The 14,083-nt window shown below is 40.9% G+C and overlaps 2 protein-coding genes across 3 annotated transcripts; both read right to left on the bottom strand.

Annotated features, from left to right (window-relative positions):
* Positions 1 to 5,448: 5,448 nt before the first annotated feature.
* CMC4 (C-X9-C motif containing 4) lies at positions 5,449 to 14,024 on the bottom strand. 2 transcript variants are annotated; one of them, XM_074277475.1, is made up of 3 exons: positions 13,888 to 14,024; positions 8,092 to 8,160; positions 5,449 to 5,836 (listed from the first exon to the last, which is right to left on the bottom strand). In XM_074277475.1, exons 2-3 carry the CDS (start codon positions 8,153 to 8,155, stop codon positions 5,688 to 5,690), a joined length of 213 nt encoding a protein of 70 aa, XP_074133576.1. In that variant the 5' UTR covers positions 8,156 to 8,160; positions 13,888 to 14,024; the 3' UTR covers positions 5,449 to 5,687. The 2 variants fall into 2 exon arrangements, with proteins under 2 accessions (XP_074133576.1, XP_074133575.1); XM_074277474.1 differs by lacking the exon at positions 13,888 to 14,024 and adding an exon at positions 9,010 to 9,143.
* MTCP1 (mature T cell proliferation 1) lies at positions 9,228 to 14,024 on the bottom strand. Its single transcript, XM_074277473.1, has 5 exons — positions 13,888 to 14,024; positions 9,865 to 10,061; positions 9,603 to 9,773; positions 9,452 to 9,503; positions 9,228 to 9,362 (listed from the first exon to the last, which is right to left on the bottom strand). The coding sequence occupies exons 2-4, from the start codon at positions 9,970 to 9,972 to the stop codon at positions 9,456 to 9,458; spliced, it is 327 nt and encodes a 108-aa protein (XP_074133574.1). The 5' UTR covers positions 9,973 to 10,061; positions 13,888 to 14,024; the 3' UTR covers positions 9,228 to 9,362; positions 9,452 to 9,455.
* Positions 14,025 to 14,083: the final 59 nt, after the last annotated feature.

The raw sequence follows: 14,083 nt of genomic DNA, 5'->3' as shown, positions 1-14,083 counted from the left end.
AGTGTCAGAGGCCACGCTTGAATTTGGACTTTCCTGACCGCAGAGTTAGCACTCACTCCACCATGATCTGACCCTGTCACCTCCCCACACAGTCAGCTGCAGTGGCCCCATACTGTTCACAGGATTGATTGGTTTTTAGTCTTTGTAACCCACTCTCTTCCTCCCTTTCCATATGCTCTCAGTGACACTGGTCTCATCGATGTCCCTGAGCCAGGACGCTCCCACTTTCACCAGCTGTACCTCATGCCTGCTTGGAGCTCTCTCCTCATCTCCATCTCCTGGCCTCTTTCAGGCATCAGCTAAAATCCCAGCCCCTACAGGCAGCTTTTTCCTGCCTCCCAGACTGCCAGTGCCTTCCCTAGGAAAGCACCACCAATGCACTCCGTAGATAGACTGTACATAGTGGCTGCCTGTAGTCTCCCTTCTTAGACTGGGAGTTGCTTGGGGACAGGCCCTGCATTTTTAGTTTTCTTTGTAATTGCAGTGATGGCCCACAGCACTCTCAATGCTAATCATTGGGAGACCTTTAGCAGATCCTCGAGTTCCCTCCGCCTCCCCATCTCATGTAAAGAGATGGTCCTTCTCCTTCTACCTGCGGCAGACTGGCCCCCTCCACCATTCTCATTCTTCAGTGTCTCCCTATTGGCTCATTTCCTACTGCCTGCAAAGATGCTCATGTCTCCTCCATACTCAAAAAAACCTTTGTTTGATTTTTCCATCCTTTCTCTCTCCCTCCTCAGAAGACAAAAGGTTGAAATCCAGCTTTTCATTTCCTAGCTGTGTGGCCATGGCCTTAGCCGCATCTCTGAATCCTTCACTTCACCTGAGCCTGAGATAATATTTATGAAGTCCTTTATTGCTATAGAAAGAAAAGTGAACTCTCACTATATCCTGAGTTCACCTTGGTGAATGGAGTCAAAGCTGTACCTTTTGAGAAGATAAAAAAGACTAAAAAAATGAAACCCAAATGGTTAAAGCATTGGTAAATCATCATTCAGTGCTGAAACCTGTTTTTAAAGCTCAGATCCTTTGACTCCCACTTATAGGCATACCCCTGATACCATGGTACCTCCTGGTAATTCAGCAGGGACAAAGATGGCAGAATTTTGGATAGGCTTGGAGAACACAGGAGTACTTAATTCTTTTGTTATTTGTTTCTTATTACTGCTGGAGGCAGTAAAGCAAGATTTTTGTCCCTTATTTTATACATTTAATTGATTATATACTTAATCATTAATAAACAACAAATTTTAAATTGTGCTTTAAAGTCGTAAGCACAGATAGTTCAAATTTATACCTTACAGTTCTACAACCAATAATGAATTTTTTAAAAATCCAACTTCAGGGGTGCAGCTACAGGAATATGTAAAGTATGCCATGCCACCAGTTCTACAACCATTCCATCTTTTGATTCTTTTGACTTTTACATCACTCATTCCCAAATATATACTCCCCTCAGGAATCAAGATTTCTCTTAACAAATACTAAAAAAATAAAAAGAATATTTAGAGTAAAACCATCACATAGACTAAATCTGATACGAAGTCCAATACTCCACCCCCATAGGTCCTCACCTCTGCAATGAAGGGAAGATGTATTCTCTCAAGTCTTCTCTGGGGCAAAGCTTCATCATAATGTTGTTTCTTTTTATTTATATTGTTGGAGTCACTGAGCATAGTTTTGCTTGTTACTCTGATTTCCCCAGTTTTTTCTCAATCCCTTCTATTCATATCTCATGATTCAATTATCCCATTTGTGCGATTTTTTTTTTTAGCCTTTCCCCAGTCACTAAGTGCCTACTTTATTTCTAATGTTGAGATATTATAAAAACTACTGCTCTGAACATTTTGGTAGACATGAGCCTTTTCCTTTGTGCCTTACCTCACTGGAAAGACATGCCTTGCATGAGCTCTCTGAGTCAAAGGATATGGACATTTTAATTAATTTTAGGGCGAAATTACAAAGTTTTTAGAATGGTCAGACAATCCTAGCACCATCAGTAATGTATTTGTGTGCTTGTTTGAAATCTTGGCTGTTTTGATTCACGTTCCTCTGAATAGAAGTGATTTGGTGAATTCTTTAATATGGTACACTATTAAATCTTGGATGTGTTGTAGTAGATATTCCTTTTTTTGGGTAGGGGAGAAGATTAGATTTCTCACAAGAAGCCTTCTGATGGCAATTCTGTGATCTTAGCACCTTAAAGTTGAAATAATTTCTTTTTTTAGAGATCTTTAGAGATTACTCACCTGGTTCCCTAGAATATATTCCATAGTTTCCTTTCAACCTTTGCTCACGTGGTTCCCTATGCCTGGAATACTCTTGACCTCCTGACCCTCCAAATGAGTATTCTGACCACTGAAATCCATGAAACTGATACATACCAAATGACTCTTGAGCCTCATACTTCCTTCTAGTCCATAGTGACAATGGCAGAAAAAGGGGCAGATGTTAAAAAGAGGTAACAAGTATTGTTGGTACTTGAAAGGTGAAATCTTTCATCCAGTGACCAACAAATACGCTAGAAAAACTGATCTATATCCGTAGACATAACTCCTCTATGTCATGCCAGAAAAACACATATAAGGTGCAACTAAGTGAAACAATGGTTTACACATTTTTAGCTCCTTTATTTGAAAGGAGTTCAAATTTGAGGGGGAGGAGGCACAAATAAAGAAGTTGGGAGAATTTGTTTCTTTGTGTGCCCAAAGGCAAAAAATTTTTCATGGGATTTACACTGTACCATATTGCCTCCCAAAAAGCTGGGACAGTACTAGAAGTAGAGAGGACTGATTTTTTTTTTTAATGAAATTGTTATTTTAGTAGGAAACGGCTTATTTATGGAGGAGTAATTTCAGAATATGCTGTCTGTCAGATTATAGACCAGTTAGAGCAAAAGTCAAAACCAATGCAAAATTAGGATACAGATAAGACACTGTGTGCAGTTACCTGAAAAACGGGAAACTGATAAATGTAAAGCCTTTGATACCAATCACAATTCCTTATAAGAATTTTAACCATTTTAACAGTTAACACAAACTTGATTTCCATAACAAGAAAATGAGAACCACGGCAGTAAAGGTCTACAAGAGTAGAGGTTCATTTGCAAAACATTCAAGGGGAAGATAGTTGAACATTACAGCTTATGTAATATAGTGAAGGAGAAAATAATTTTGCAGAAGTCTTGGTTTGAGAGTCAACTAAATCAAAGAATTTCACAATGAAAACTGAAAGAATGATAAATAGGTATGAAATGGTAGAGGTTTTCGATAGTTTCTGAGGGCAATATATTCTCATCATTGATGACCATGGACCATTTGAACTCTTCACTACAGTAACAATGTGTTGTGGAAGGAAGTGGAAATGGTACTTACAATTAAATTGAACATTCTAAAAGAATGTAAAAAAAGATCATGGACATAAGTACTACCAAAAATGGATCACTGAGAATAAGTTAACTCGTGTCTAATTTTTTTATTCTCTATAAAATAACCTGTGTATTGGGATGAAAACAGGAGAAACAGCTTTTGTAGTTTTCTATAGTAGACTTATAATCACAAGTGACTGTGATACATAAAGAATTTTTTAAAAACCTGGGTTTATTGTCTGATCAAGAAAAAAAATGCATTTGCTTTGGTTAAACAAAATATAGCCTTAAAATTTAGGTTTTCCTGCAACAAAGTGACTCTCGGGTACATGTTGATATTTTTATGAAATTCCAAAAAGAATTTAAATGCTCAGAGTATCATTATGAGGCAAGATATAAAAAAGGCGACATACTTGCCAAAGATTCATTTGACAGTGTCATGGAGGATGTCCTGCTTACAGTACAATTAAAAATGTGTAAGAAATAGCTAGATGATGAGGAAGCTCTGGTCAACTATAGAACTAGAAATAGGGGCTGTATATTGATTTAAATTTGAAGATGTTACATTATCTATGTTCCATTGTATTTTTATTTTGTTAACTTTCCCAATTACATTTTTAACTGGCTCAACTACATTTGAGGAGTGTTGTTCCCTGAGACACCTCTGCTGTGCTGTACCTGGTCCCAGAACATAACACGACTTCCTCCAATAATATCTACAGCTACACAAAGGGATGATGGACTAGGAAACCATAAAGAAAAAAAATTTTAAAGTGACTGAAAAATGTATAATGTTTAGGTTATGAAATGCATTTGGATGGAGTCCACTGAGTTACTATAAACAGGTGCTGCAGTTGACCAACAATCTTATTCCAGATGTGAATAGAATGAGCAAGTTTTCAGTTGGGAAAATGAGCAACATTTTTCAAAAATCCTAAACTGCAAAATTCCATAATAATAATAGGTAGCACTTATATAGCGCTTTAAGGTTTGCAAATCACTTTATGTTATCTCAATACTCACAATGATCCTTTGAGATAGGTGCTAGTATCCTGTTTGAAAAAGATGAAGAAACTGAGGCCGAGGTGTCAAGTGATTTTAAGTGAGTGAGGCAGGATTTAAATTCAAAGTCTCTTAAATTCAGCACTCCATATGTCACCTACCTGTCACCAACAATTTTCTCAGTGCTACAACATGACTACAAATCCCATAACACAACATCTCAAAATAATCAAAATCACAGATGCTTCAAAAAAGTAATGGAAAGATGTATGGCAGGTGGAAGGAGACTGGGTTTTTTCCAGATGACTGGTGCATAAATAAATGGCATCAAAGACATATATGATTGGAAGAGGTGGGCCAGTCATGTGATGAAAATGAATTAACTCAAGTGTTATACTGGTATCCATTATTAAAATAATTTCTAGCACATCGTGCAGATCATCCATAAAGGACTTCTTGGGGGAAAAAAAGGACGAAAATTAGAGATTGAAAAAGCATGGCTAGGTTGATGGAAGAGCCATATTGAAGAGATTAAAAAAATTCATCACAGCATTGTTGCATCTCACAAACATTCATAAAGATTAATGTTTGTGAGATACTGCTGAAAGAATCACAGATTTAGAGCCAGAAGGGACGGGAGAGATCAACTAGTCTAGCAGTTCTCAAACTTTTTATTCTCAGGATTCCTCTGTAATCTTACTGAGGACGACTAAAGGGCTTTGGATTATGTGGATTATATCTATCGGCATTATACTGTATTAGAAATTATTTCAGGATTCTGAAAATAGTCTTAACCTCTAGGACCCTCTAAAACGGTCTCAGGGTACCCCAGGGGTCCCTGGACCACATTTGAAAGAATCACTGATCTACTCCAATTCTCTCATTTCAGCCTCACTATCTGGGCCAAAGCCATACAGTGAGTAAAAAAGCTGGAATCTCTACCCAGATCCTGTGACTTCAAACCCAATGCTTTCCCCACTGTGACACTGCCTCCCTGGAAGGTACTCTCTTATTGCAGTATATTGCTGAAATCAAGGAAATCCTTATGAAGAGACCATTCAGTACCAGACCAAAATATCTGCATTGAAAACATGTTTATTTTAAACAGGCCATTTTTTTAAAGTTAACATTGAAACAAAGACATTTTTTCTCTTTTAATAAATTGTTTCAAGCTAGATTTTCTATTCTTTCTATTCTTTTGCCTATTCATAAGTAAACCTATAGGTAAATTTCCATTTGGCTTTTGTTGACTACCTGAGATATAACCTGTTTAGGAGACCAAATAAAATCTCCTGGATGAAAAACATGGAGCAGAAATTCACTGTGATGCAGATTTAAGCTTCTGCCTTTCTTCATCTTCCTTCTCAAATCCTGAACAGACAACAGATCTCCCTTTGGGGTACTGAGCACAGCACCTACGCAACTCTTGGATGACAGCCTCACACTTAGACTCCATGTAGTTGTTGGCTGAAAAACAAAGACTAATTCTATGAGAGAAAGTAAACTGATCAAGTTTTTTTTTTTCTTAAAGATTAGTGATTTGAAAACTTCCCCTTTTGTAAACTTAGAGAGCTAGCATAACCCATTAGAAATAGTAAAGGGAAAGGGAGGTTTTTTCCCCATGCCCACTGACTAAAATTAGTAGGGGAGAGTTTGGGCCCTTTAAAATATGAAGCAGGAGGAATGGAAGAGGAAATGAGGGAGGAATCTAATCTAGGGGAAGGTTCTAAGCTAGACTAGTTATTTCTATAGCCTATATCAGATTTAGCTCATAAATAATTGAAACTAAAATCTGTAAGAAAAAGAGGCAAAATTTTCACCGCCTACTAGTATTGAGCTACCTAGATAGTCATTTATTAACTCTTCAAGGTACCTTGGACAATATAAATTAATCCTCCTCCATTTACTGTTTTGTTATTTAATTTATCTATATATCTGGGGGAGGGGGTGGGGCAGTAAAATCTCAAGTTTTTTCTTTTTCAGGAAATACTGTATTTATTGACAGGCTTGAATTTCAGTTTTCTTGAACATGAGATTCTCACCTCTATTTACTAAAAACCCGCAACTTATTCAGAACTTCACAAAAATTAAATGTATTATTAAATGGGACTGCCTAACATTTATCCCTTCAGCATTTTTACAGTCCTTGGTAAGTGAATTAAAAAGGAGAAAATATGACTTACAAAATGACTGAAAGACAGTATTTTGGTATTAGTAAAATACCACTTAGTATTACTTCCTTTCAAGTCTTAGATCTAAGTCTTGAATTAAGTATACCTTTGTTCTAGAGAAGGGGTTCTTAATCTAGGGAACCCCTTGGAGTTATGTAGATTTCAAGGGGCCCATGAAATTCAATGAGAAAAAAAATTACATCTTTATCTTCACCAACCTCTAACTGAAAGTTAACTCCCCCCCCCCAATTATTATGGAAGTGACCAGAACATTCTTCTGCTCTAGAGAAAGGATTAGAAGCTGCTGCAGCTCTACTGGCTCTTTCTAGCTCCCTTATATATTAAAGGGCAGTAAAGGGTAGGTAGCTACAGGGATGATGACTAGCTCTCCATTTTTCTTCTCCCCCACTTCCCTGCCCTTCACCCCAGCCAGGAATAGGAGTCAATACTGCTTTAATTCTTGGTCTACCTGTCCTGGTCATGTGATTATTATTTCAAAGTGTGTATATTTATACATTAAACACACACACACTTTCATGTGTATGCACACATGGACATGCATATATCATATGTACATGTATACAGATACATTCATGTTAGAGAGTTTTAAAATGTGGGGAAAACCATTTTCTTACCTTCTCAAAATTGAGGGGCAAGGGGGTAAGTAAATAAATAAGGGCTTAAAATTTGTCCTAAAGGGTTAATAAAATGAATTCTTTTAAAAGTCTTACACACTTCATGTCAGATTTCAGAAAAATAGCTTAAGACTTAAATAATTTAACAAAAATAAAACTTCTATACCGATTCTCATCTGCTTTGTACTTGTGATGGGATTCCAATATCATAAGTAGTTTCCCACATAAGAAAAGGCAGTTTGAGTTCAGAGGGGATGAGAATCAGGCCCAAGAAGGCAAGCAAACTCTTTAAAGGGCCTTCTTTCAGTTCAGCTTCATGGCTAGAATTCCCTGCTATGAACATTCTTTAGCAGTTGGACAGTGATATTATTACCTTTCCGCAGCAGCTGAGGTAGGTATCTAGAACTCTAAGCTTTCTACAGGAACCCCTTCCACCTACATTCAAGTGATTTATCAAGCACAGTCTGTGACCCATTTAAAATCAACTCTCCCCCTTTAACACCAAAGGGTAAAAGCTAAACTGGATGGGACCTTAGGGCTCATCTAATAAAAGCCTTTGTTTTACTGTTGCCAGCGGTAGTTAGGCATCTTGTCTAATGCCTTTTAGTTAGGAAGCCGTAGGGCCAGAATTTGAACTCGGGCCCTCTGACTCTAAATCCAGTGCTTTTCCCACTAACATCATGCTTTATAAAATGTAGTTGAAAAAAAGTACAACTTGTCACTATTTTTTGAGCCATAAAGAGAATCATCCTTAGTTTACACTGGTAATAAAGCCAGCGAAAGAAAAAGTGCAGAGACTAGATATTACTATGAGACAAGTTAAATGTTAACTTGCAGATGGATGGTCTGACTCTTGAAGCTCATACACAAAATGGAAAAAAAAAATCACTAGAATAAAGCACCATATGTTAAGTACCTTGCAAGCATTTCTGTATTTCACAGGCTTGTTTCTGGCAGGGATCCTTCTGGGACATATCCATTAAAACTAAAACAAGAAAAAAAATATGATTATAGAGTGTTTATTTTGCTTTCTCATAAAAAAACTTTTTTTCTGGCTCATAGGCTCTACTTTTGCTCTAATTTCTACTCTTAACCATACTGAGACTTAGGGATTTTTATCTAAGGTTATTACTTGGTACCCCTTCATCACTGGAAAGTAGTCACACTAGAGTAATTACAAAACCCTCTGGCCATTTTACAAGATCAGCAGACTGTATTTATAGTACCAACCTCACTCAATTAGGGAAAACATTAGTTTATATTTACTTTCAGAACTGTTAACAATAGTAGTATTGAAAGGCTTTCCAAAAAGCAAGAAGATCCTTCATCCCCCAGGCTTTCCCTTCATTTCGAAGGTAATTGAACTATCCCCACTATTTAGGCTTTATCTCAGGAAGCTCTTTACCAGGGCAATCAAATGCATCCCTGGGAAATGACAACAATTGAAGTGCTATTACCTGGGCAAAAGTACCTATGAACACCTAAAGAATATCTTTGGAATTTTCCAAGAAAGTAGGTTCATTATTTAAAGATAAAATATGATAAACAGATTGAATTTTAAAACTCCCTGAGACTTTGAAGACATGTGGCATTTCTGAAAGGGGAAAGGTCCTTGAAGACTGCAGCCAACCTGGGTGGTGCCCTTTCTCAGAACTCCTAAATTTTCAGTAGATCCAAGTATATCAGTGCTGGAATGGAAGACATGCAAGCAAAAACTAGGATGTTTTTATGAAGGGAGAAAGAGGAATGCAAAGTTCGGGGAAGGGTGAGAGGGGAAAAAAACAAAACAAAACAAAACATGTTGACTGCTGAAGGCTCCCTTCTAAGTCAGTACCAAGTCCTTGGTGATCAGGGCATCTTTTCTGGAGGTGCTGCTTTTTGTGTGAGGATGTCAAACGGAGGTTCTGACCGACGATGTCCATTAAAGATTCCATGGCACTTTCCAAGAGTCAGAGGTTTTAAGCTAGGTGTCCTGACTCAGTGACCACCTCTGGACTTGCCTTGTATCTACCTAACATTCCCCCTGCGGTTTTACAGTATTCTTCACTTTCCTTCCTAAACTGTTGTGCTGTGTTCTTGAACAGTTTTCACTTTTCCCCCCAAAGGTAGATGCACTTCAGTGCTGGGTGAAGTGATTCCCATATAATGTACACAACAAATGGACATATCTTCCTAGAATCCCAGCACCTGGAAAACAAATGTTGTCATTAAAACTCCATAACCAAGTGTAAGCATAAAAAGTAAAGAAAGGCTAAAGAGAGAATATCAGTATTTACCAGATTAATCGTCAGGCAAGAGCTTAAGCAACAGCTCCTCAACTCCCCTGACCTGTTAAACAAAGAGAAAAAAGAATAGAGCGCTCTCTCTCTCCCCCTCTCTCCTGGAGGGGGCTAAATCAAATTGGGAACAATTAGCCATAATACATACCATTAAGTGGTGCTCTATCTCCCATATCCTAGAGCTGTTATCCAGGTAGTGCTCTTCGGGGTACAGCTGCCACATTAGTGGTAGCTGTGAGGGAGGGAGATGACTGGGCCTGACTGCATCACTTAGGGGTACCTGTACCTGCTGCACTCGAGCCCTAATGAAACTGGTCTCCTATGGGGAAATAATTGTAAACACTGAAACCATACCCTCCCCAAAGACTGAAAATGGATAGAAACCAAGTTAATAGAAAATCAAGCGTTACCTCTTCCACAAATGCAATCCATGTTCGCTGGTATTCATCCCGGTAGACACCTTCCTGGTGTACCCAGAGGTGATCAGGTGGGGCTCCCACAACGTCCCCTTCTGCCATTCTGGGCTTTGGGTTCCAATTCTAAGATTGCTTTTGGCCACCTAAGTCTGCAGCACCCATGCCCAGGACACAAGTGTGATTTCTGGGGTCTGAATGAATTTATGAGTGAGCTATTAGACCTGAAAACCAACACCTGGCGCTAGAGATCACCTAGGGCAGGGGTTCTTAACCAAGAATCTGAACTTGGCCTTCTTTTATTATTAATTATTATTATTTTGATAACTGGATTTCAATATAATTGAATTCCTTGGTAATCCTTATATTATGCATTCCAAAAACAAGATGCTGGGGAGGGATCTAGAAGATTTCACCAGAATGCCCAAGAGGTCCATGATAAAGGTTAAGAACCCCTCACCTAGGAGCCGGCTAAAGTCATACCTGTTTGCGAAGCCTAAAATTCAACAATGAAAACTAGAAGCCCACTGAAAACCAACTGTTCTAGCAGACCAACCACTCCCATTCTCAGGTAATGGCGGCGACGGCGCAGCTTGGGAAATGTGCAAGGGAAGGTGGGCTGTGGCCAAATCGGTTCTCTGACAAACAGCTCTGGGGATTAGAGTCTGCCCCTAAATACCTCCCACTTGTGACCAATACTTGTAGTTACTGGAGGTGGGGGAGGAGAGGACCATTCTATAACCGCCAAGTCTGGCATTCTAAAGGACAGATGATAAGCTTGTTTTCCTGACTTTCTTAGAAAAGCAGCACAGTACAATGGCGCAAGCTCTAGACATGAAATTAGGAAACCTGGGTTTCAGAACTAGAGAATTTCCATCTCCTAACCCTCACAACCTGGAGCACACTAGCAGGCTTCTCTGATGCTGTTTCCTCATTCAGGGGCACACACACACACACACACAAAAAAAATCCCACTTCGTAAATCCTAAAGTGCTACTATTCTGACAGGCCGACAGTGTGAATGGCCTTTCTATTTTTCTTTTTTAAGAGCAAAAGACACCTTACACTGAAATCCCCAAAACCATACAAGCAGAACTCCATCAAGCTCTGACAGATCTCAAGCTAGAAAGACTCCAATAGAGTAACAGCTAATGTTTATACAGCACTTTACCTACATTATCTCACCTGATATCTACAACTATTACTTCTATTTCAAGGTAAATCCAATGGGTATAAAGATTCCCATTTTACAAGGAGATGATGGCTTATGGTCACAAAGTGAGATTTTAATGGAGCCTTTCTTAAGCACAGCACTCTTCACCACAGCAAACAGCTTCTCACTCCATGACTGGATCCTGTGACTGAGCAGGCTCAATTAGTTCCACAGGTATGTAATCTGCTATCAAAAGTCATGCCAAGCTGTTCAACAAGTTGAGTTTGAGGGTCTGATGGGGTATCCAGTGTGTTAAAAGAGAACTGGAGACAAGATACTGGAAGTCAGAAAAGCTATGAACTGGAGCTAGAGATTTGGGAATTGTGCACAGTGAGATGATGCTTGTGGCCCTAAGAATGAAAATAAAGGAAGAAAAGGGCCAGAACAGTGTGGAACAGTGTTCCACAGCCAGAGAAGGAAGCAGAGAGGAAGGAATGCTATCTGGAGAAATAGAATCAGAAAATGTTCAAACTGGAAGAGACCTCAGAGCCGCCCTCTTGTCCTACTCTATCACATTTGATGGATGAGGAAACTGGGGTCTATGAGATAACATGACTTGCCTAAGGTTCAATATCTAGTGACAGGACTAGAGGGCCAGGCCTCCTGATTGCCAGACAACTGCTATTCCGTCATGTTATGCTGCTTCTCCAAGTAGAGGATTAAGACAAAGAGATTCAAGAAGAAGTTAGATAAATTCAAGGATATTTCATATTCATAATGAATCACTAAAACAAAGTGGGGATGTATAGGGAAATCCCTAACTGCTTGAGGGGACATCAAAGAAGGTGTTAGATAAGACACACTGCTCTTCTGTCTGACATCTAGTATTTGTTTCAAATCTTGTGTTAGTTAAACTTAAATGACTTAGGTAAAGGCTTCCTTTCCTCTCTACAATTCATTTGATTTTTTTTTTTTTTTTGGTTGTTGTTGTTTTACAATTAAAAAGCTACTTTAAATTTGCAAAATTTTAGCTACAATTACTAATGTTTAACAGTCAAATATACTTATTTTCTTTGAAGAATAAATAATTAAAATACTTTTATTGAATCGAATCATTATTAAATTGGTCCAACTGAATTGATTATTGAATCTTAACCACCAGACAATTTTATGATTGTACAATACATAAATAATTCAAGTTGAGAAAAACCACATTATATACATGCATTGAAAGTTACTGAATATAATTTTGGAATAAAAATGGACTGTAGTAGACTATTTATATATATATATATATATAAAACCTATTAATTATATGCTAATATATTAATTATAGTTATAAACTAATTAATAATTATATTCTCATCCTGAATATATCTAAACATTTTACAAAGTAAAATTATCCACGACCCAAAAGTAGTCACCTCTTACATTCATAGAAGAGTTGGCACAGTTGTTTTAGATGGGGAACCTGAGAGGAAATTTAGGTGGCCCCCTGCAGAGACACACTTTGGGGGTTCAACTGCTGTTACCACTGATGTCCTCAAATCCTGAACAAAGTGCCATGGGATCTTTAATAAGCTCGTGTGCCAAGAATCTTGATCTTTTCAGAAAACCAAAAGGACGTTTCTTGCCCCAAGTCCAAAGGGAGAATAGAAATCTGATTTGAAACCGACTTGGAGAAAAGAAGAAAGACTACCAGCAAACTGGGAAGCTCTTCCTTTATCTCATCCTTCCCAATACTGTAGAACCTACCTGACCTCCAAGATCTAAGAAGAAAATGAGATGAATCGGGGCGTTGTGCTAAAATCCTCACCTGTCCCTAGACTCTAGACCCCAAGGGCCCATTTCCAAAGCTACACTCAGATTCAGAAGCACCTTCCAGACTTCTTGAATCAAGAGGGGAGGGGTGGTGGGGACCCCTCAAGCCAAACATCCTGAGGAAAAGGTCCCCAAGTTCGATGTGATCCCTCACACCCCGGGCCACTCCCTTTTCCTCCTCTTCCCCTCCCCAAGACACAACAAGGAGATTCTTTAATAAATGCCACCTGTTTCTCGGTTAACCGGGCCAAAAGAAACCTGATAGAATGGCTCCTCTCTCCCCTCATAACTCGAAGTGACAATCTTGGGGGGAGGGGACAAGCCTTGAACCCCGAGCCTGACTAATCTCTTAGAAAAGAAAGGGGTCCGCGCCCCTCAGCAAGGGGGGGGTGGGAATGGGGAGGTGGGGGCCGGGGGCTCGCGCGCACGCGCGCCTGGGGGCCGGGAACGGGGCCGCGCGCAACATTCCAGGCCTGAGGGAGGGGGAGGGGCGGAGGCCCGCGAGGCCGCACGAGGCCGAACGTAAAAGCGCGGGAAGGGCTTCCGAGGGGGAGGGAACGTCAGCGGGTGCTGAGGAGAAAGGAAAGTTCTAGAACCCACCTCGCCTAGTCTGAGTCTAGGCAACCAGGGCGGCCTGGCGCCAGGCGCCCGGCCGCCTCCCTTTCTAAAATGCCCAGCTCCGCTGGAGCCTCAAAGTTCACCAAGCACACCTTAGGGCCTCCTACCCCGCCCGCCCACCTCGGGCCTCGTCTGTCCCCGGGCCTCGCCTCCGCCTCAAGTCCCCACCCCGCGGCCCGCCTCCCACCAGGCCGCCGGCCGCCGGCCGCCGCCCCCCCTCCGCGTCCTCCCCCCTGACCCCGCCGCCGCTGGCTGCCGCCCCCCCCCCACTTTCGTCCCCCTGCTCCCACCGCCCGCCCGGCCCCACGGTCCGCCTCCGCCAACCCTCTCTCCTCCCCCGGGCCCGCCTCCGAGGCGTCCCCGAACCCCCCCCCACCACCACCACCCCGGACATCCCGACTGCCTCCCCCCCCGGGGCTCGCACGGACCCGTTGGGTGGCTGGCTGCGCCGCCGATCCGGGCCGACACACGGGAAGAAGAGAGGGAAGCCGAAGCGGGTCGCTAAGGGCCGACACAGCCGCACGGTCACGCTCGCAGCGCTGCCGCTCTGCCGAGAGAGAGAGAGCTCTGCGGGTCACGACCGGCTGCTCTGGCACTCGGGGGCGAGTGGCGGGTTGGGCACGC

The sequence above is a fragment of the Sminthopsis crassicaudata genome, chromosome X (genome assembly GCF_048593235.1).
Source record: "Sminthopsis crassicaudata isolate SCR6 chromosome X, ASM4859323v1, whole genome shotgun sequence".
Lineage (NCBI taxonomy): Eukaryota > Metazoa > Chordata > Mammalia > Dasyuromorphia > Dasyuridae > Sminthopsis > Sminthopsis crassicaudata.
This window is presented reverse-complemented; position numbering and strand designations above follow the sequence as displayed.